Raw genomic sequence first — 23,764 nt, forward strand, 5'->3', positions numbered from 1 at the left:
ATCAAGGGTCGAAGTGAAATCGAGGGAATTTTCAAAGTCAAAAAATTCGAAATTTTATGTAATTTTTGGATACTTCGACCATCGAATAGGCTACTATGACTTCGACCTTCGAAGTAAAATCGTTCGACTATTCCACCATTCGACCATTCGATAATCGAGTACTGTCTCTTTAAAAAAACTTCAATACTTTGTCAACTGAAACCTGCTGAAGTGCTATGTTAGCCTAAGGGGACCTTCCAGAGCATATTTCTAAGTTTTTTGTATTCGATAAAATCGTTCGACTCGTACCATTCGAAGTACGATCGGAATATTATCGTACGATGCAAAAAATCCTAAGAATTCGACTTCGAATTTCGTAGTATTCAACTTGATGGTCGAATTTCGAAGTATTTTCCACTTCGAAATTCGACCCTTGATAAATCTGCACCTAAGTGTTTTAGGCAAAACATTAATTTAATCTTAGGTTACCTAAGGGTTGGAACAAATACATAACAGATAAAAAAGAGGACAAGATCCAATAGAGACGCAGATATTCTGAAGAATGCATGGACGCCTCAGTCAGTACAGAAACACCTTACGTGAAAGGATTTGTGTTCTCCTGTGGACTTTTCATAAGATCAAGATATAAAGAGCACTTAAAGGGGTATTTTAACTGAAAATGACTTTTTGTCGTTATTGAAATACACGTATGGGACCTGTTATCCAGAATTCTTGGAACCTTTGGTTTTCAGGATAACGCATCTTTCGGTTATTTGGATCTTTAAGTGCATACTCAGTAAAAACGTTCACGCTGAGAAATAGTATGTGCAAGTAAAATGTATCTAGTCTTATAGCATATGAGGTAGTAACTTGGACAGAAGTCACATATTAATAGTACAGGTATGGGACCTGTTATCCAGAATGCTCAGGACCTGGGGTTTTCCAGATAAAGGATCTTTCTGTAATTTGGATCTTTATACCTTAAGTCTACTACAGAATCAAAATAAACATTAAATAAACCCAATAGGCTGGTTCTGCCAATTGAAAAAAATATTCCAAATCCTATTTTATCACGTTTGTCAAGCAAAATAAACTTTAATAACACTGTATCAATTATTTGAATCTTGTTTCCTTCAGTCTGGGAACCCATAATGATAGCAAGCAGGCAGGAGCCATTTTGTGGACACTGTTATTAAGACAAGCCTTGCATCATCTCAGAATCTTGTTTTTGCATCAGAATGATGGACCCAATGTCCATCCCCATGCCCTGGCTACAGAATTAAATGGTTAAGAGAACGGGGGAATGTGAGGAGAGCATCTAGGAAATGCTGAATGGAGTAAAGTAAAGTAAAACGAATTGCCTGCCCTGCCTCTAGGAGGGGCAGACAATATTTGATTCACAGCTGAGATTTTTAAATGAACATCTTGAATGCTTTAATAAAAAAAACTAATTTGGATTTCATGTTTAATTTGATAAGGACTTTTATTACACAGATTTTTATATCTAGGTGACAGGTCCACTTTAACAGTTCTCAGTAAACGCAAAAAAAAATAATTTTGCTAAATTAATGAAAATGTAATTTGAAGCAACTTTCCAATAGACATTTAAGGACAAGTAATGTCTTCCTATAAGAAATCAATACATCCTTCTCTGTAATAATAAAACAGTAGCTTGTCCATGATCCAAACTAAGATATAATTAATCCTTATTGGAAGCAAAACCAGCCTATTGGGTTTACTTAATGTTTAAAGGATTTTCTAGTAGACTTAAAGTATGAAGTTCCAAATTACCGAAAGGTCCTTTATCTGGAAAACCCCAGGTCCTGAGCATTCTGGATAACAGGTCCTATTAATATTTGACTTCTGTCCAAGTTACGTCCCCATATACTATAAGACTAGATACATTTTACTTGCACATACAATTTCGCAGCCTGAAAGTATTTCACCGATGATGCACAAGTCACATAATCTATTCTTGCATCACCCATGACCTTGGCAGCCATGTTTAAGATGTCTACAATTCTCCCCCACCCATCCCATTTAAATCGAGGGTGGCTTAAAGCAGGGCACATTCGATTCAAATCACAGTCCACAGGTCCACCGCTTCTGCCTTTTTTTTGCACTTTGCGTGGGGCAATGTAAATTATCCCTTTATCATTTTGCACTTTGAAATCAAAGGAAATAATGATCGACAAATACCATATGGACGTGAAGAATTAATTTATTGCTCAACATAAAAAGGAAAAAAGAAAGCTAAAAAATTACCAACCAGTGGTCATTTCAGCATATATATATATCTTTTTAAATTGCTTTAAGCTTGCTTGATTCTAAAACACTTGTACTACTAAAGTACATTCCAAAGGGAATCAGTCTGAGTTCACATAATTAACACAAGATACTGTATCATGGTACACAATATACTATTGCCCAGTCAAAAAAGATCTCATAATCTGCTCAGAAGAAGCATACATAAATATCATTATATATATCTATTATACAGATATGCGCGCAGCCTGTTATGATAATTCAGTGCTTTAATAAACTTCACAGGCTGCTCTAATACATTGTGTTCATGAAATAATCAGCAAATGATTTTGTCCAGATCTCTTGGGTATAGTCATGTATTTAAGCACTGCAGAATTTTGGTTACACTGCCATTCTTCTTTTATGTCTTTGTTACTGGATAATTAGCAACGTTTTATACTTAACCAGAACTAAAAATTTGCCTGTGATATTTAACATAACATAAACATTAAATACAGTAACATTTGTTCGTCAGTAAACAGTACAAACGTTTATTGGGATTAAAGGGCATGTAAAGTCTAAAATAGAATAAGGCTAGAAATGTTGTATTTTGAATACTAAATATAAACATGAACTTACTGCACCAAAAGCCTAATCAAACAAATAATTTATGCTTTAAAAGTTGGCTACAGGGCATCACCATCTTGTAACCTTGTTAAACATCTTTGTAAGACTAAGACTGTGCTCATGCTCAGTGTGGTCTGTGCTGCTTAGGGATCGTCATAAACAAAGCTGCTTGAGTTCTGTATGGCTGGGAAGTAAGGCGGGGCTCCTTCTGCTGTTCATAAATATGATTGTTTCCCTGTAGAGCAGTTAGGGACCATCTGACAATTCCTATCCACAGCAGTAAATGAAGGGAGAATTTCACAGCATACAGTCAGGTTTCTTATAAAAACGGTACAGATTTTTTAACTAAAGTATATTGGAGATAGGTTTCTTTTTCATTAAAGAAAGTAAAAATGGGATTTTATATTTTTGCCTTTACATGCCCTTTAAGGGACAATATTATTAAACCTATACCATTATATTTGTGCATGGTAATAGTAATAGTATGATACTGAATAGTTTTGTTTGACACAAGTGATTTACGTTTAAAATATAAATGTAATTATAAAAGTCCTGGTAGCCATATACCTACTTCCTCCAAGGTCAGAAAGGACCAAAGTTCGTATTGTGTAAACAACATAGCCAAGGTTTTGAAGGTATAGTTTACCTTTAAATTAACTTTGAGTATGATGTAGACAGTGATAAACTGAGAAAATCTAAAACTGGTCTTAATTTTGTTCAGCCGTTCCCCAGTTTGGAGCTTCAGTTGCAGTTATTTAGTTGCCGAGTTCCAATTTACCCTAGCAACCAGGCAGTGGTTTGAATGGGAGACTGGAATATGAATACGATGGGGTCGGAATAGAAAGATACGTAAAAAAGTGTAAAAATAAGAATACAATCAAAAAGCTGGAATGAAGCAGAAGAGAAAGGCAAACAATCCAAAAACTATAAAAAAGTGAAGGCCACTTAAAAATTTCCCATTCAGTAACTTACTTAGGGGCACATTTACTAAGCGTCGGATTTCGAAGTGGTAACAGATTTTTTTTGAGTGAATTCAGCCATTTTTGTTCGAATTCAAAATCGTTCGAATCGAACGATTCGAACGATTCAATAGATCGATCGAACAATTAAAAAAAAAAAAAACTGCGACTTCTAAAAACTTAGCCAAATACTAGTTATATTTTCTAGGAGGTCCCCATAGGATAACATAGTAATTTGGCAGGTTTAAGGTGTCGAAGTCGAAGTTTTTTAAAGAGACAGTACTTTGATTTTCGAATGGTAGAATAATCGAAGTTTTTTCAATTCGAATCTACCCAAAAATTACTTCGAAATCCAAAGTTTTTGAATTCGAAAATTCACTTTGACCCTCAGTAAATGGGCCCCTAAAGTTAACATAAAGTTGTATTGTCCCTTTAATCACATTAAAAAGGTGTGTGTATGTGTGTGTGTGATAAACAACAAGACACAACAAGGCGCAGCAACTGGTTGTGCTGTATTTATAGATTATTGTCTGAAGAGAACAAAGAAACGGTGTGGCTATATTTAAGCTTGGGTAAAAACAAAATGTGATTATAAAAACTGATGATAGAATTCCTTTCAGTTTACTTCTAATCCATAAACATTTGGGGCAGATTTACAAAAAGGGCAAACTGGCTGTCGCTAGTGAAAATTCGCAAGAAATCTCATCCGCAGACACATTGGCCATTTACTAACAGGCGTAGAGGACAATTCGCTTGCGAAAGAGCACATCGCTAACAGAGTTTCGTGCCCTATCGCCAAGCGAATTTGCGCTCAGGGAAACGATTGTTAATCCACAAATTCACTAAAGTGCGAATTTCGCCAGAGTTTCCTTCTCCACCTGAGACCAGGCTAACTGATAAGATGAAGCTACATCCTCCTCAATCTTATGTCATATACCGTATGCCGAAAAGTCATAAAAGTTGTAAAAAACACCTAGTTTTTTAAAGCGCCATTGCCTTCAAACTTACTATTAAAGATTTTTGTGTTAACATTTCTTTCCCAACCATTGTTTTAGGGTGGGATCATGTCTATGGCATTAGAGAATGTATTTTGTCTTTATTATAAGACCTATATGTACCCGCCCTATTTTATACTGACCTAAGTGAGTACTAACGAAGTTTCACTAGGCAGAAATGAACGCTAGTGAAAGTTCAATATAAAATGCTTGCGCTGCCCAATCAACGCTAGCGAAACTTTGCCAGCGTTCGGCTACAGAGACGCAAGTTTGCATTTTAGTGAATTAGTATGGTGGCAATGGATTTACACCTGGCAAAGTGGCGCGGAGTGTGGCGGAGCCTTCTCTGTCGAAAATTTGCCCTTTAGTGAATTTGGCCCTAGAATTTATCTGGTCTTTTTATTTTGTGACATACTTTAATGTGGCATTCAGAACCTTGTGTTAATCATATCAAATGACTTCTGGGATCGCTAAGCTACGCCTCTAGAATCAATGCGCTTACCAAGCCCTTCCCCTGGTGAATTTCATTGCAGTGCGGATTATACAGGGACTCACAAGGCACTGAAATGTATCTGTGTACATATACCTGTATTGAAGAAACTCTAAGATGAAAAATATGTCCAGAATGGTCAAGAAATCTATGGCATAGCCTGCAACAGAGCCAGGGTCACATGGGCAAAAGGGGGAGGGGGTTATCTATAAAAAAAAAAGTGTCTTTATAGGTGGGTAAATTAGGAACATAATCTTTTTTTAAAAATGGGAATGCTAATAGCTGTGTTTAAAATAAGTCACATTTTTTTTTGTTAGAAACATATTTAAACATTTTGTACAAAATAACGGCCGTATCATAACTTTCTAAAAGCCATTTATCATAGTCATCAATCATAAACATACAAGGGCAAACAATTATTAGAATACTGACCGCACTTTTGTTTTTTTTGATGGCTACTTTGGATTCACTACAATGATTTATTGTACAAAGTAAATCATCTTAAAGGAGAACTAAAGCTTAACTAAATAATTAGGTAGAAATGTCGTATATTATGCTTTGTGCTTCTGTACCAGCCCAAGGCAACCACAACCCTTTAGCAGTAAAGATCTGTGTCTCCAAAGATGCCCCAGTAGCTCTCCATCTTCTTTTCTGCTGATTCACTGCACATGCTCTGTGCTGCTGTCACTTACTGAGCTTAGGGACCACTCACAATATACAGTACTCATAGAATAAAATAAGGCTGATTAGTAATTAATACAGATAATTACTACATGGCAGCACATAAACCAGTGCAATTAGCATCAGAATTTAATAATCACGCCTGTAGCATCAGCTTATATTACAGACCAACCTCATTTTCTGCTTTATAATTTGCAACAACCCCTAAGCTTAGCTTCTCAACAGCTGCTCAGAGCCCACTGAGCATGTGAGTGTCACAGACACTTTCCAAGATGGTGACCCCCTGTGACAAGTTTGAAGTCCTGGATAATTGCTGCTATTGACAAGCTGAAGCTTTAAGCTATTGCAATAAGTTCAGTATATAGAATATGGCATTTTTAGCTTTATTCATTTTTAGGGTTTAGTTCTCCTTTAATGCCATGCTAACAAGGTGCACCATTGTGCTTTCCCCAGCACCATCTGTGGCTGAGGATGATGGGAATTACCATACATGTGTGCTGTTGCTGCTCAGGCTTGTGTTCTAAGATATCAGGGGTATATCAGCAAGCAGAGTAGAGCTCACTATTGCCACTACCATCTTCCATATGCTTGAATGGTAAGTGTACTTCTCCTTTACTGAATATAGCCATACCATACCAATTATTACTAAGGGCTAAAATGACACAAAAAAATACCATGTTCTGTAGTTTTTCTTTTTGGACTTCTCATTAACAAGACATGGTCAGCTTATCTAGGCAAGATTAAAGCATAAAATCAGCCTTATTTACTTTTAAGTAAAGGAACATTCTGCTTGAAATGCTAAAACTGCAGATGAATATCTCCAAAATGTCCCTAATTAAAAGGCTCATTTATTGGATCCAAAGGTGGTCAATGTTACCAGAGATCCTGGCTTTGGGGCAGATCGGGATGTAGGGTAGCTTGGCATACTGATCGACGTGGATTATATGGGCTAAAAGGTCCCGCATTTCTAGTTGGTGATGTTCAGAGGCATACTAAGTACAAGCCTAAATAAAATCCGAATTAAAATTAAGATGACCCTCCGGCTGCTGATGGAATATTCAACATTCTGCATCTCCCAATAATATCTTTAACTGCTGAGGGATTCTGGTAGTTGTGGTTCAGCTGCAGCTGGATGTCCATAGACTGGCCATCCCTGCTCGACAATTTGCAAGTAATAATGAAAAACGTGTTCAGAATGAATGAATAGTCTTTGGAACCTATAATGTTCCACGAGAGCTGTAAATCAGATGAATAATAAAGTGTACTTTTCCTGCCCGGTGGAAAATGGCACATTAATCCAGCAAGACAAGCCTAACTGCTAATCCTCCTACACAAACTATCAGTTAAATCTTTTTAACACTGAACATTTCTTTGTACATAACAGAAAATGATCAAAATCATATGAAGTGCAACTCTGTCCGAGGCTTTACACAGAACAGGTTGGGCTTTAACTAGTGCAGATAATGTAATCATGTATATCTAGGACATGTGATGGATCTGTGAATGGAGGGCACCTTTATACATCATTAAACAACTCTGCTTTGGTGCCCTCTTAGCTGCCACTTGGGAATAATATGAAGGTACATGTGCAAGTTGAATACCATATCAGATTAAAAATTTCATCAGGTAACCAAATATTGTAAATGGCAGTTTAAAAGTGCTCAGCAAGTCTTCCAGTAATGTTAGGTGCTAGGTGGATTTCCCTTCTTGCTCCAGACACTCTGCCTCTAGGCCCACTTCAGTGTCATCTTGAGCAACTGCCATTTCCTTTTCTAGATCAGCAGACCCATCAGTGAACATTTCTTTTTGTTGTTGCTCAGTACTTGCTAAGTCAATGTCCCTACTGTCCTCCATTATTTCTTCTGCATGTAAAAAGGCATTGTGTGTTTGATTATTTTCATATGTCTCCTCGTTGCTTTCAGGACTGTTTGAGGCTAATATTTCCTCGCTGAGATCATTAATCTTGCTTTGCATTTCACCTTCCAACAAGTGGTTTACATGAACATTGGCTTCTTCTGGATCCTCACTTTTAAGCAATTCCTCATTTTTTCTGTTTCTGTCGAAGTCGTTGCCTTCCTTGTGCTGATTTTCCTTGGAATTTCCCTTTCCTTTCTTAGATTGCCTGCTATGCTTGTCATCTTTGGAGAACCTCCACTGAAACTGAAACAAACAGAATGTGTATCTTTAATGCAAAAGGAAAACAAAAGTCACGAAATAACATACATATGCTAAGTAATTTTTTTATCATAGTAAGAATGATTGGGTTTACAAAATGATCAGAAACCCCACAAAAAACACATCCATCAAGTTCAATTTCTGTTTATTTGTTGTTCTAAAGGAAGTTTTGACAAATCTGAATTTATCAAAAATTTAAATTGGACCCTTCGGGAGGCCATACAGGGGAAGATTTAAGATGCTGATTCGGGTCCTTTACACAGATTCAGCATCCATTGGGCCCTATAACTCTTAGGCCCCCCTGTAGCTGCAGGTCTGCTTCCTCTGTAGTTACAACTCGGGTTTGCCCATCACAGTAATCCGACCGTTTGGCTGTAGGGCCGAAAGATCGGATTAGCCCTATATGGCTCACCTTTTGGAGGGCATATCAGGGGAAGATACTCTCATTTGGCAAAACTAGCTATACTTGCACGCACCTTTACTTGGTTCAATAGTATACTAGTACAAGGTAGACAATTAGCATGCAATCTGCCATGTTTTCTATCTACGAAGTCGAGTTATTTCCCAGATTTCCAGCATGAATATGGGTGTGTGCTAATTTGCATCTGTGATGGTTAATTGCATCATTGCTGGTGGGACACAAGTACCTTTGTCAATAGCATTTGGATGGCCTGTACTACATCTTGCTTTAAAATGAGCTATTGTATGTACAAATCCTAACAGCCAATTTAGCCTAACTGAATGGCATGCAAGGAAATAGTAAGTTGGACTGCAGCCTTGTGCTTTTATATGGTCACATTACTCCTCTGTGACTTCTAATAGCTATATAGATTACAGTAAGGGGTGCATTATCCACTATATATCCACTTTTATACTGACCAGTTATAATAGAAAATAAAGGCTCTGCATTGCTTTCCTAACTTTACTAAGAAGGATACACATGTCACAACCTGAATATAGTGTACATGTATTATCCCACTAATGTTTGTAGAAGAGCAATATTTAGCCAAAGTGGCTTACAAATAGTGAATCCACTAGAAATTGTACAGTAAGATAATGTATTTAAAGCATAACTGTACTTCCGTGGTTGCTGTGCATTTCCACACAAAACAGAAGTAATACAGGATTTCAACTACAGCTAGGAATTATGGGGGATTATGTAAATATCACTTTTATACCTCGGGCCATTTAATTCTCTTCCTGCTGAGCCACCGTGATAACAGTATAGATACAAGTCAAAGGCATAAAGGTTATATTTGCATACTATTAACCACAATTCACAATGCAGTATTATCTGGCTATTAACGGGATATCACTCTTTAATCCTAATGCCATTATTTTTAACATTAGATTTAATAAGCATGAGGAGTATGGTACACACAGGGAGCACAAGGCAGGCAGAATATGGCACACACAGGGAGTATAGGGCAGGCAGAGTATGGCACACACAGGGGGCATAGGGCAGGCAGAGTATGGCATACACAGGGGGCATAGGGAAGGCAGCGTATCACACACACAGGAGACATAGGGCAGGCAGAGTATGGCACACACAGGGAGTATAGGGCAGGCAGAGTATGGGGCACATAGGGAGCATAGGGAAGGCAGCGTATGACACACACAAGGAGCATAGGGCAGGCAGAGTATGGCGCACACACAGGGAGCATAGGGAAGGCAGAGTATGACACACACAGGGAGCATATAGCAGGCAACCATAGGGAAACAGAACATAGACAGAGAAACCTACAGTATCAGGACCACTCTAATACTACATACAGTGACACAGTGCTGGTGCCCCTTCAGCAGTTTATATGAGGTGTGAACAGGTAAACTATGTGGGCAGTTCCAGTCTGGGTCTCAGGTAGAACAGTACAGGGCTTTAGGGTGTGAACAATAGAGGTGTCACAAGTGTGAACAATGCAGGGGGGATTACATGTGTGAACAATACAGGGGGCAATTAATCTCAGTACTGATACCTTTTAAAGTTTACACATGGTAAGAAGACACAGCAGGAAGACTTTCATGTGGGGGCCACACAATGGGGGACGTGGGCCACATGCACCAGTTGGACAGCACTGGGCTAGACTGTAATTAATTGTGCATTGTGTTGTTACTTACTGATCCGGAGTACTTTTAATCCTTGAAATTAAGCAAGTCAGAACTTCATAGGTTGCAATTGGCTGCATTTTTGCCCACAATTTTGGTGTGCAGAGACTAATGCACCGCAAATGGAACGCTGCCTGCAATATCAGACTGTGCCATCAAGAGTGGGAGGCCTTGTGTTCAGACACACAAGATACGGAGTATCATATGGTGCAGCCCGCATTGGGGCCCTGTCCTTACTACAACGGTAGGTGGTAAGAACAACAGGGCTAGCACCAAGCATTGGATTTTTCCTCTGAATCAAGGGCAAAAATGAACGTTTCATAAATGAGCATTAAGCAGGGTGCTCTTACACTTGCACCCCCCGGGTCATGAATGACCCCTTATATATATTTTTTGCCAAAAAGTAAATAAAAATATTCAACAATACAAGAAATTGGTAAGTGGTGGGTTATCTGTGCACTAGTAATCCAAAGATCTACCTTCCAAGGACCAAATATGGAGCAGTTTCAGTTTTCGCTTTTTGTGATGAAAACAATAAAAAAACAAGTATGTTCAGTACAATGCGCTCATGTTGAACAACGTTGCTGTGTGTGTAAATCCTTTTATGCTTTAAAGATACTTTTACTTTACAATTCATATGATAATTAATATAAGAAAATCAGATGTTTGCCTCGTCTCCTGATATTTTTGAATCTTGAATACAAAATGAATAATTACCCACCATCTGCGAATGTAAAAGTTTGGTTCTGAGAGGCAGGTTTTGTTTCGCTCCCCTTCTATTTCTGTATTCTCCTCCGGGAGACAGTTGTTAATAAATGGATGAAAAGTGATAACAGGTGCTACATATATCACTGGTGTATTATGTAATTGCAGTTTTCCTTTCAATAATTTAATGGTGATTTTAAAAACTAGAAAGAGACCAAGTTTCACACAGACTCATTTATTTATGCTTTTTTCTTTTTATATGCGATTAGATTTCTTGAAGTGCAGTAGCTCATACTGTGTTTCTTTGTGGCATTTAAATGCTAACCCAATGTATTCTGGGAATTTTGGCCTAACCACCTGAAGAAAACGCTGCTGAACAGCGACTATGGGTAATACTGGTCGAGCAGTTTATATTTATATAAATATATTTAACTCTATAAAGAATGTGTTCTGACATATTTGATATTTGGAGGTATTTTATCCAACACCAGCCAGTTTGCTTTCAAAAACCAGATCAAGAAGTGCTAAATGGGGTGCTAGGAATTAGGAGTGCTAAAAAAATGCTGCACCTGCTATAATATTACCCAACTTTTTAATAGGCTCCTGCTCAATGTGTTCATAACCGCGATGGCCACATTTTCTCTTTACTTGAGTGTGTAATTATGCAAGGGGGATGGCAATGATAGGCTGTTTTTCTTTAGGACATCGCCTCTCCCAACTTGTCCTTAAATTTCTGTTGCTGATCCATCAAACAAGAATGGAAATACATGGTGAAAAACTACATACCAGAAGGGTTAATTACAAACACAGCTGCAAAAGTGGTTGCACTAAAATGAACGCAAATGTTACTTGATTCGACGCAACGGATATGCTTCTTGCACTTATAGCTGACTTTAGCACTATTGCCTCCACCCTGCATCTTCTGCTGAGTTATTCACAAGTGCACCTGTTGATGCTGGGGAACCCTGGAGCTAATGGCACTCTAATAATTCCAGGGTGACCATGGCATATCTCACTAGTATCTCACTTGTCACCAGTAAGTCCTTATTTTAAGCTGCCTGCCCACAGTTCTGGAATGCCTGTCAAATGCCTTGCATTTTCGGCAAGTCCATGATCAAAATCTGTGATGGTTACAAAGTGGGGTTTCAGAACTGCCCTGATGTCCCTTTTTTAGTTTTTTGGTATGTTGCGAATATGCCATGGTAGGTTGAGCCCATAAGTAAGGCAGAATTGTGCCGAAGAAACACACACTAATGCCATCATTTGTGAACATGCAAAACTGCATTTGTGTGATGCATCAGGCACCAATGTGGTATAATGCCTTGTCCAACCACAATTAAGGTAGAAATCTAGTAAACACATGGGGATTTGCACACTGCACTATGTTCACTTCTCAAGGTCTCTTTATTTTAGTTGGCCTAATGAATTTTGAAGGGAAAAGGCTAATCTCTACCCAGCTACAAAATTTTTTTTAACATCTTAAGTAGCGGAGGCTACTCTAAGATTTACTTTTTAAAAATATGTGCAGTGTTTTGTTTTTGCACAGCTGATGAAGGGCAGTTAAAAGCCTCCCTGAAAAATTGTTTCTCTCTGCTTACAGAAAAATCTGATGCTAACCCCTTAAAAGTCGAGTAGTTTAATGCATTTGATGGTGATCATATGAAAAAAGAGTATGAAGTTTAATTTTGTAGTGTTAAGAATTCCTCCCAATTTAGCCCTTGATTATAGTCTGCAGAATGGGAATTGTAGCCCAGCAAAATTTGGGGTGGAACAATACGGCTATGGTAGATTGAGTTCCGGTATTGAGTGATAGCTTTTTTCAACTTGCTTCTGCATATGAAGGATATACAGGTATGGGATCTGTTTCCCATAGACTAAATTCTATCCAAATAATGCATTTCCATTTTAATAAATGATTTACTTTTTCTCTGTCCCTTGTACTTAACCCAAACTAAGATATAATTAATCCTTATTGGAAGCAAACCAACCTATTGGGTTTATTTAATGTTTACATGATTTTCTAGTAGACTTAAGGTTTGAAGATCCAAATTACGGAAAGATCCATTACCCTGGAAAACCCCAGGTCCTGAACATTTTGGATAACAGGTCCCAAACTTGTATTTGCCTTTGTAGAGAAAGCCACAAGCCTTTCCCAAAGGCTAGTAGAAGTGAAGTGTTTGAGGAGAGGGTAACACTAGGGAGCTGCATAATAAGGAATGTGGAAATCATGGATTCAACCATAAATGTGAATGGAGAGGGCATGTGCTAAGAAGAATATGCTTCAGTACTGGCTGGGTTAATAAAAACCACAATTAGAAGAGTGTTGAAATCTGTATATGGTCTTTGCCATCATATGTGGCTGTTCTGCTACAGTATAAATGGTACTGACACTTCTAAAGAGAAAATTGCTTTGCTGACATTAAAATGCCCTTAGGTTGTGCAGTTAGCTTTTGTATTAAAAAAAAAAAAACGAAAACAAGTTCCTCTTTAACTCAAAACAAATTGGATACTTCTCCCTACAGACCGTTTTCTTTCTGTTCTACAGAGAACCAAACAATGGGTTCTCTCCGGTGCATTCCCTGTGAGCTATTCTCAGCTCTGACAGCCAGGAGAATGCTTCCATAGCACCGCAGGGATATGCTCTGCACTTCATAAGACTGAGCAGGCAAGTAGTGGGTCTTAAGTCATACACATGGGATGTATACAGTATAACTTTATTTCATGTGGGTAACTAGGTCGTTTTTTGGAGTCAGTAGACAAAGAACCACCTGGCAACATGGTTCCAATCCATTATTTGCTGGACTTCATCTTCCGACATGCCTTTAACTTGATAATGTTAAAGCACTGCTCTATGTTAAACTATCATAACTCCCAACTGTCCCTTTTTCAGAGGGACAGTCCCTCTTTTTACAGCTCAACCTGCAGTCCCTCATTTGTACTGGAAAGTCCCTATTTTCTCTGCACTGAACAGCCAGAAAAAGAAATAACGTTTCTCACATAATTGGCTTTTAGCAGAGAGCACAGAACAGCTAATAGGTGCAAATAAGATACTTTGTAACAATTTTGAGACACAAAAAAAACAGTTTAGATAAGGAGAAGTATTTTCAAACTTTCATAACCTGCCAAATTTTGTAAAATGAACATGGTAATTAGGGGGTGTGGCCACGGAAAGGGGCGTGGTCAAAACATTTTTGTCCCTCTTTTTACTTCCAAAATGTTGGGAGGTATGAACTGTTTGCAATTATTTGCAATTATCCTTCAAAAGGATATCAACTGCAATTGAGGCCTACATATTTGCAGTGTAATATTACACTGGAATGCCAGCTTTGACTTTTTTGCTATGGCCCTATTCTGCTACTGCAGGAAATCCAGCACTGATTTACACTATTTGCGCTACAGGAGTCCTGTGTCTCCACTATAGGGGGAGAGTAGGTACAGTATAAAATGACGTGCCTCCATCTAGGGTCAGGAGAGACTAGGCACAAAAAAGGGTTTATCTGCAGTACACTGTACCTTTAAATAACGGTGATACATACAGCCTGCCAGCCAGGAGCAACTTCATATAATATATCAGATGATTTTATCTCTGAGCTGCTGTGGGAGGTGGGGGGGGGATTCCCTGACAATGACCCTCTTCCACACCCTAAATACCTCTGCCTGGCGGATGCAGTTTGGATAGGTGGGAAGGGGCTAACTCTGTGTCATGCTTGGCCCTTCAGATACCTAAAAATCTGCTTGCTTAAAGGAGAAGAAAGCTATGGAGGCATTTTATTGTCAATAGATTAGCTGCAATAGTGCAAGCTAGAATGCTATATGTATTCTGTAGAATGTTTTACCATACCTGAGTAAAAAGCTCTAGAAGTTTTTTGTTTGCTTAGGATAGTAGCTGCAGTATTAGCTTGGTGTGACATCACTTCCTGATGGGTCTCTCCCTGCTCACTTATAGCTCTGGGTTCAGATTACAGCAGAAAAGGATGAGGAGCAGACTGAGCATGCTCACGCCTGGGGCAAGGAGGTTTAAGCTGAAGGCAGCAAGTCTGATACACAAGCCCATGTGTACACAATAGAAGGAAAGAAACATGGTGTTTCTTTTGACAGAGGACTCAGAGCAGCATTGTTGGGCAGGTACCTCTTAAACTGTCTTCTGCCTACCCCTAGTCTGTTATCACAGCTCTCTTTGGTTTCCCACCCTCTGCAGCTCTCTCCCCTCTGTCGCTCTCTCCCCCCTTCCCCTCCCCTCTGTCGATCTGACCCTTTTCCCTCCCCTTCCTCGCTCTCCTCCCATGCGGCCCCTCTCCTCTGTTGCTCTCCTCCCCTGCATCCCCTTCCCTACGTTGCTCTCTTCCCCTCCGTCGCTCTCCTACCCTGCATCCCCTCCCCTGTGTTGCTCTCCTCCCATGTCCCCTCCATGGCGCTCACCCCTTTCCCTGCTCTCTCTCTCCTTCCTGCGCATGCGCACCTTGCGGTTCATTTGTGGCGCACACACACACGCCTAGGGCGCCGGTCAGCGGCCCGGCCCTGGTATTTAGCAAGGCAAGATATTGTCAGGTCTGTATGAGGGCTGCAACAGTGTGTCTGTCATGAAATCCTTGGGCTTCAAATCGTGTTATGGAATGCCCCTTTTGAAGTGTTGGGAGGCATGCCGTGATCTTTCTGGCATGTTTAGGATTAAATCTGAATGCATTTCTTGCATACTTGGGTGTTTTAACTGTAATCTGAAGCTGGCAGCATATGTTTAAGTAAAACTAAAAAAACCTGCAAGCAGTGGGTACAGAGGGCAGGGCAGCATCAGTCACACTTGTAACTGGACAGTGGGCACTGGGCATAGTTGTAATCCAAGTTTTTTCACATATTTTTATATTTTCATTGCACATATTGTGCTATTTTTGGGCAATTTTTATAATGGCTTTTGAATGGTTTTGGGTTGGTTTTGTAACTGACTTTGGCTGGTTTTAAAACTGTAGACATAGAACTCTGCCGAGGAGACACAAGCATACATAACTTCCCTACAGTGCCAAATCCTCTCCTCACAGTCACCAGGGATGTAAGTTATCATAAATGGAGCATCTTTGGAAGTTTCCTGCAGGAATGAGGAAAGAAGGTTGTAAGGCAACAGCTAAAGATAATTACGTTAACCCTTTAGGAATTTGGCACCAGGAGCTCTGAATGCAGCTCTTGTGTCTCATGGTGACTTTCATATGTGCACCTGACTATCCAATCTCAACTCCGCGGTCTTTTAGGTCACAGAGCTGACTCTGCCCTATTTAAGCCTCCTCCTGCTTTACTTTCTGGGCTGATCATTAGCTTCTGCTTGAGCACTGCGGCTGGTCCCTCACTCTCGCTTCTGTGGAGTGTCTATCCAAACTAATACAGTGGAACCTCAATTTTACATACCCTGATCTTATGTTTTCTCTCATTTTATACCATTATTTGTGGTTCCATTAATACATAACCCATAATAAATTTCCCTGATTTTACATTTTCTAGATTTAACGCAATTTTTTCCTGGTCCCCTGAAAAACTTAGAATTGGGGTCCTACTGTAGTCATCAACCGATCTTGAAATATGAGAAAACGGCAGCTTCTTCTCACTTCTTACAAACAAGCACAGGTACAAAAAGCAAAGTTGTACAGCTAAGTGATATTTACAAGAATACTTGTGCCAGTTTGTATATGATTCTTGCAACCTTCACCTAGTACCAGTGCTACATTTCAGCCAGTCTTTAGTCACACAGGCTTCTTTAAGCATGCTTGCTCCTATACTCTCTGTTGAGTTGATCCCAGTGAATGATCCTAGTATTTTGCAGGCATCTGAAGTTACAATGGAGTTCAGGGGAAAATTCTATATTGTGGATAAAAGCATTTCATGTATTAATGCAGCTATTTGCACTTGTGTTAGTAAATGATCCTTTTTGGCCCAAGGGCTTTTCAGTCAGATAGTTCTCCATATCCATGTGCCAGTTTGCCAGTCTAAAGTTCTCTAACCCTATTAGAGTTGAGATCAAAAGAACTGTTTATTTCATTGGTTTCTTTACTGATATTTGACTTCCAGCTCAATACAGAATACTGGCAACCTGGTCACATTTACACTCTGAGCAAGCTAATCATCAAATTTGTTATAGTTCACTAACTATTGCATTATCTGGCCACAGGAGCGTATGCAAAATCATCAGATTATTGGGAGTGCCGGGGTTGATACCTCTATCACTCTTTTCTTGCAATACAACCGTTTCTCAACAAGGAAAACCTCAATGTGAAGGTAGGACATTTTAACAATATTTTGTTCCCAATTTCTGCAAGACAGAGCAATACCAGGCAATTATTTGTACATTTATATTAGATTTACCTTTGATTCTTTCTTCTTCAGCTTATGGGGAAGGGCTGGTCTCTGCAGGAATACAATCTGCTTGGTAGTGACATTCCCATCCCTGGAAAACAGACCCGTGAAAACTCAAAGTGTGTCATCTCACACCAAAATATGAGCACCATGCAGCCTCGCTGTTTGTAATATTAACCGCACATACACCACATTTCCATTTATATGAGATTGATTTTGTGTCATAATGGACATAGTCGGGAGCAAAGCTCTCCTCCATGAAAATATAGAAGGCATTTTCTTCCCAATGTCTGCAAACCCATATCCATGTAAATTAAAGATGGCATTTTAAAGAAAAAAAATGCATTTTGGTAACAATGGAAATTGAACAGGGCCATCTCTATAAATAGCTCCCAAAATATACTTACTGGTCTTTCTGTCTGGCAAATGTCACTCTTTTCCCTGGGACTGATTAAAGGTAAAAAATTAATCAGACTTTTCAACTCTCATTTCCACTCTTCCCTGAAGGATGCTGTCAGTAAAACTACAGATTTCTCTTAAAGAGATACTGACACCAGAAATGATGCCTTTTTTTTACATCTATCATACAATTTTCCATAATTCTGAGCTGTCTGTATAACAGGTTTCCATATAATGGATCCCATACCTGTATTCCCAAGCAATAGTCCTATACCTTGACTATAAAAAGAGGGTTACACCACGTGCCTCCGTGCAGATGTTGCTTTATGTCAACTGCCCTCAAACCTGGTGGTTCTGGGCTGTGTAGATCAAAAAAGATCTGGATGGTCACAAGTGGCTAAAGCCAGAGAGAGAGCACAATTTGGGCCCTTGAGCTGATGCTGAAATACACTAGAAATGCTGACAGAGATGTTGAAGATGAACTGTGGTCGATAAGGCTAAGGGCTTATGTGTTGTGTGTTGTGCATTTGTGTTCCTATGCCTTCCAGCAAGCAAATTAGGATCTCGTTCTTGACTAGGGGCCTGCATCTACAGGAGTTCATGTGCTAGAATTGGTAAAGGTCTTAACACCTATAGCAACCAGTGAGCAGGTAGCTGTACAACTGTGTAAAAGCAAACATTTGATTGGTTGCTTTGGGCAGTGTTATTAAAACCTTTGTTGGAACCCAACACAGATGCATCCTGATAGATTGTTTTTTTTATAAGGTCACAGGTTATATCTCTCAGAAATCACTGGTCTAGCACAAAGCTATTCCTTCATTTACCCAGTGCCATTTTGATGTGTCAGATCAGTTTATCTAAATGAACCTGTCAGAATATGTTTTTCTTTTATACAGGGACATCTAACCGAATGTCATTACCCAGCGCTTGCGAGTCAAGACCTCTATAAAGTGACATTTAGGTTTCAATTAGACTCTGCCTATGCAAATCCATGTGGCAGGCAAATTGAATATGCAAATGAGCCATTCCTGCAAAATGAGGTATGGTATGTGACATTCACTAAGATGTGCAATTACCTTTCACTAAGAGATCCGGGCACTGATATTTTTAATCTGCTGTTTACGGTTAGATATGAATCTATTTTGTGCAGAAAATTACACTCAGATACAGAAATAAATAGTGAAAGAGGCAAAAGCTAATCATGTTTTCTGGTGTTTACTCCAGCTAAAATGGGCACGTGCTACGTGAAGCGGGTGGGAAATGAAATAATCTAGGCCCTCATTGAAATAAATCACCATAAGAAACACATTTTAGGACACAGTTTTCTTCTATATCATGTTAATTAGCTGTGCTGCTGTCAGGATTGGGAAACAGGGGCAAATTCGAAATTTCGAAAAGTGCCGAAAATTCGATAGCGACGCCTTCGCCGCACTTCGTCAGGTGAAGTTTCGTCAGGGCACCGCTAATTCACTAAAATCCGAATTTCGCCCAGGGAGGCTAAAGGTAGTTGCGCTAGCGTTAATTCGTCAAGCAAAGCAAAGTTACGCCAGCGATGCCTAATTTGCATACAACGCCAAGTTAAAGTAGAATGGACGTATATGTAGCAGCAAATACATTACACTACACAAGGCTGGGAAAGCTTCATAAAATAAAATAGAGGTGTTATTTTGCCCTATACATGTGCCCACTGTATAGTTTAGGTGCCATATGTTAGGAAATGTAGGGGGAGGAAGGAGGGTGCCCCCAAAAAAATTTACGATCTTTTTCAACCTATCACCCTTAAGAAAGTAAAAGACGCCAGCATTCTTTGTGACTTAGAAAAAAGTTTTAACTTTTTTTAAAGCAAGCCCTATTTACTCTATTGCACTTTGCCTGGTCTGAGGTGGCGATGGCAAGTCTGGCACAAGAGGTAACGTTCAGTAAAATGTGCAAGTTAGTGAATTCGCCATAGCCCAACTTCGTCTGGCGTAAGGGTGCGAAGTAGCACTAGAGCAGGTCCACTTCGCTAGCGAATTTACGCCAGCCAGCACCCGTTAGTAAATCAGCAAAGTAACGAAATGACATCACGCTGGCAAATTTGCACTAGCTGCTTCACACTTTAGTGAATTTGCCCCTCTACATCTGCAGAACATTTTTATTAAAAACTGATGTTGCATGATTAAGCACCCAGTTTGTTTTACATTTGGACAGAGACAGAGAGGAGGGAGATGGGATGCCAGGGGTATAGGCAGGAATTAGGAGGACAGAGATGGGAAATGTCTGCAGAGAGAAGGGATACCAGGTCACACCTTCCAATATATGAATATTAAATTGCAGGAGAATTTAGATCAATCCAACTAGGCCCAGATATGCCAGTAAAGCTAGCCATAGACATACAGATTTTATTCCTTGTAAGACAAAAGATCGTTTGTTGCAATGTAACGGTCGACAACTAACCATTCAGATTAAATAAAGTAGGAAAAATAACAAATCAGACTATGTGCTGGCCATTAATTGACAGACAGCAATTGTAAAAAAAGTTATGTATGAGAAATAGTAGTGACAGTCACCCATGGATATTGTCAGATAGGCAATCCATGCAGAGATCTTAGCGTTAGCCGACAGAAATCTTCTAATCTGTTTGATCGAGTAAACTACCGATCGCCATGTTACAAAATAATCTCTGGCCGATCATTCTGACTCCACACACGGTCTGAAAATTGTATGAACCTTTGTTTGTACAACTATATCTTTAAGTCTATGGCCAGCCCGCTCATACTGGAATCTGCAATGTAATACTGTCTCATCTAAATCATGTGGGCATGTACTATTGAAGAGATAGGGACTGTGAGGAGAGAGAGAGAGAGAGAGAGAGAGAGAGAGAGAGAGAGAGAGAGAGAGAGAGAGAGAGAGGGAGGGAGAGAGAGAGAAGGAGAGGGAGTAGACAAAGAGAAGCAGTGACTTGATGGAGAGGGAGAGGGATTAGAAATTGATGGAAATGGAGGGCAACTTAAATTTCCCAATGGAAAGGAGTAAGTTATGGTTAAGCCGAAAACTTGTGTATTTATGCTCTGTTAATCAAATATCCACACATACCAAATAGCAATGTTTAATAGAAATATTGTGTACAGTGTTCAGATTATTAACACGAAGTCAGTGAGAGAAAAGCTGCTTTTTATTGACAACTTCGAAATTTGACCATCGCATTGCAGTAGTATGATATTCGAAGTCAAAGTTTTTTTTGATCAAATATGACTATATGCGATCGAACGATTAAATCCTTTGATCAAACGATTAAATCCTTCAATTCGAACGATTCGAATGATTTCATCGATCAATCGAACGATTTTCAAAAATAAAAACTTCGACTTCTAAAAACGTAGCCAAATCTTGGCTATAGGTTCTAGGAGGTCCCCATAGGCTAACATTCGGCAGGTTTAAGGTGGCGAAGTGTCGAAGTCGAAGTTTTTTAAAGAGACAGTACTTCAATTTTCTAATGGTCAAATATTCAAAGTATTTTCAATTCGAATCAAAGTCGAATTTGGCCTATTCGATGGTCGAAGTACCCCAAAATTACTTTGAATTCACTTCGACCTTTAGTAAATGTGCCCCTTAATGTATGTTTAATAGTTTCTCCCTCTTTATTACAGGAGCTTAAGGAAACATTGCTTTGGGTTTCAAAGCCATAAAGTTAGAAACAAAAATAAGAGGTAAGTTATAATTAGTCATATTTCCAATGGCAACCGTTATCATTTGGCTTTGCTTCTGTATGTTGTCTGTAGCAGCAATGCCTCCAATGGTAGCCAACATTGTTCACTCTCACTCAACACTGTGACCAGACTAAAAACTGGTTATTATTACAAACATCTGGTTTAAGGTGTCAGCTAGTGATGGTCGAATCTGTCCTGTTTCGATTCGCGAAAAATTCCCAAAACTGTTTATAAATTTGTGAAACGCCAAAATAATTAGCAAACCGCATTGACGCGTGTCAATTTTGACTCAAGCTAAATTTTTTTATATGTGCGACTATTTTGTCCAAATGCATTAGTCAATGGGTGTCCGAATAATTTTTACGTGCATCAACTTTTATGCGCGAAACAAAATTTTTTTTTTTTTTGTCATGCTGGATTTTTAAATTTTTGCCGCAGTTTCACAAATCTATTCACGGGTGGCGAAATGTGGAAATTTGCCGGAAATCCATGCCTGCCAAATTTATTTAATTTATTAGCCTATCACCAGTACCGCAGTGGTAGATGTCCAATTGAAATAAATGCAGTAATACTGTTTGTCCTACAGTAAGACTCTAAAGTAGACTTGTGCATCCTGAACTCTACCCAATTGTTGCATTATAATATACTGCACGATGTACAGTCATGCTCAGAAGAACACTTATAATGACAAGAATTAAATATCTTTATTGAAGCCCATTATTGCCTGGTCAGACTACAATGTCTGGTAATATTGACAGTATCACGGCCATTTTGTTTTGATTTCCCTCATATAAAAAGTAAAAAAGCCTTTCATTGTTACTGATAAAAACAAATACAGTTCTTTCACACTTATTAGATCTCTTGTCAGTGGCAATGCAGAAAATGCATGTAGTTGTTAGACTTGTCTCTCAGTCTGATAATATAGATTCCCAGTGTGAAAGTCATGTCTCTCTCCAGTGGTTGAGAACAACAGCTGACAGCATCCTCAGCCTGCAAGGCATTCCCTCCTATGCCAAAGTGCCAGATTGTGCCCTGCTGCTGCACACACACATCTACAGAAAATATATGCATATGCATGCTGCTTTTCCAGGACTTTTGAGGACTCTGTACTCCTAGTGGCCCATTAATTAAAGTGTAAAAACTGTAATAAATTCAAATATACTCGAAATTTGAGGTTCTTTAAGAAAAATCAAATATCTAAAACTCGAACGAATATTATCGACCCGAAAACTCGAAACTAGTTTTTTCTTCGAGAAAAACTTAAATGTCAGGAAGGCTATTAACATCTTCAATTGGGTCACTGGACCTCTTCCATTGACTTATACATGAACTTGGCAGGTTTTAGCTGGCGAATAGTCGAATTTGAATTTTTTCCAGGGTATAGGTTTGATAAATCTCGAAATTCGAATTGGAATACGAATTGAAATTCGAATCGAGTTTGAATAATTCACAATTCAAATTTGAGAGTTTTGACCAAAAATTTATTTTTTTGAAAGTTTGAATTTACTATTTGAACCTTAATAAATCTGCCTCCTAATGCGGAGATATTTTGTTTTCTGTGTACACCATTCTGGGTGAAGGAAAGGCAAAACAGAAATAGCCTGGTAAAGAAAGTCTTGTGTATATAGAAATCACTGACCGGTTTTAAATATTTATCTGTGGTCTCTAGGGATGGGCGAATTTTTTGCCTTGTTTCGCCGCCAAAATGACGTCCATAGATAAAAAAATTTTGACACCCATAGACTTTAATGGACGTCGGCGACATTTCGCCGGCGGCGGATTTTTGGCGAAAAGAAACAGGTCAAATTCACCCATCTATTGTTGAAGCAGCTCCGCTAGCTCAGCACTGCAGCGTGTGACTCGGGTGACGTCACTATTTTTTCCAGCTCTTACTGCCTGCTGCCCGAGGCAGCCTTGAGGCGCATTGGATATAATTCTGTCGTTATGCGCATGTACTGGGGAGCTGATGATGATGATGATGATGTGCATGCAAATCCCTATGTGCGCGTGTCATCATTGACCCTTATGGCCACTCCCCCCAGCCAATCAGAATTGAAGCGTCTGGAAGCTGGGGAGACACAGCAAATTTTTTTAATGATAGTTTGGACAGCTAACAGGCAGCATCAGTGCTTGCGGTGCACAGCGATTGGAGCATAAATTTATATACGGCAGGCTAAGGTGAGGATGCCATGCCATTTATTACATTGGTTTATACACATACGCTCCAAAGGTCACCGTTTTTTTTTCCGCGCTTGCGCAGTAAGGACAAAGGAGAAACTGAAGCCTTCGCTACCTTACTAAGATGGCGCCTGCGTGACTGATTATGCCATCCGAAAGAGGAGCTGGATTCTATGCGATAGGACTAGGAAATGTGAGTTAAAA

General features: G+C 39.2%; 1 protein-coding gene across 1 annotated transcript in view; it reads right to left on the bottom strand.

Annotated features, from left to right (window-relative positions):
* Nucleotides 1-7,316: 7,316 nt before the first annotated feature.
* rftn1.L (raftlin, lipid raft linker 1 L homeolog) overlaps nucleotides 7,317-23,764 on the bottom strand; it is a 198,205-nt gene continuing 181,757 nt past the window's right edge. Inside the window, exons 9-10 of the mRNA XM_018267434.2 lie at nucleotides 17,304-17,385; nucleotides 7,317-8,135 (exon numbers count right to left, since the gene is read on the bottom strand). Of these exons, the coding sequence (XP_018122923.1) occupies nucleotides 7,665-8,135; nucleotides 17,304-17,385 (553 nt within the window). The 3' untranslated portion in view covers nucleotides 7,317-7,664. The remainder of the gene's footprint in view (nucleotides 8,136-17,303; nucleotides 17,386-23,764) is intronic.

The sequence above is a fragment of the Xenopus laevis genome, chromosome 6L (genome assembly GCF_017654675.1).
Source record: "Xenopus laevis strain J_2021 chromosome 6L, Xenopus_laevis_v10.1, whole genome shotgun sequence".
Classification (NCBI taxonomy): domain Eukaryota; kingdom Metazoa; phylum Chordata; class Amphibia; order Anura; family Pipidae; genus Xenopus; species Xenopus laevis.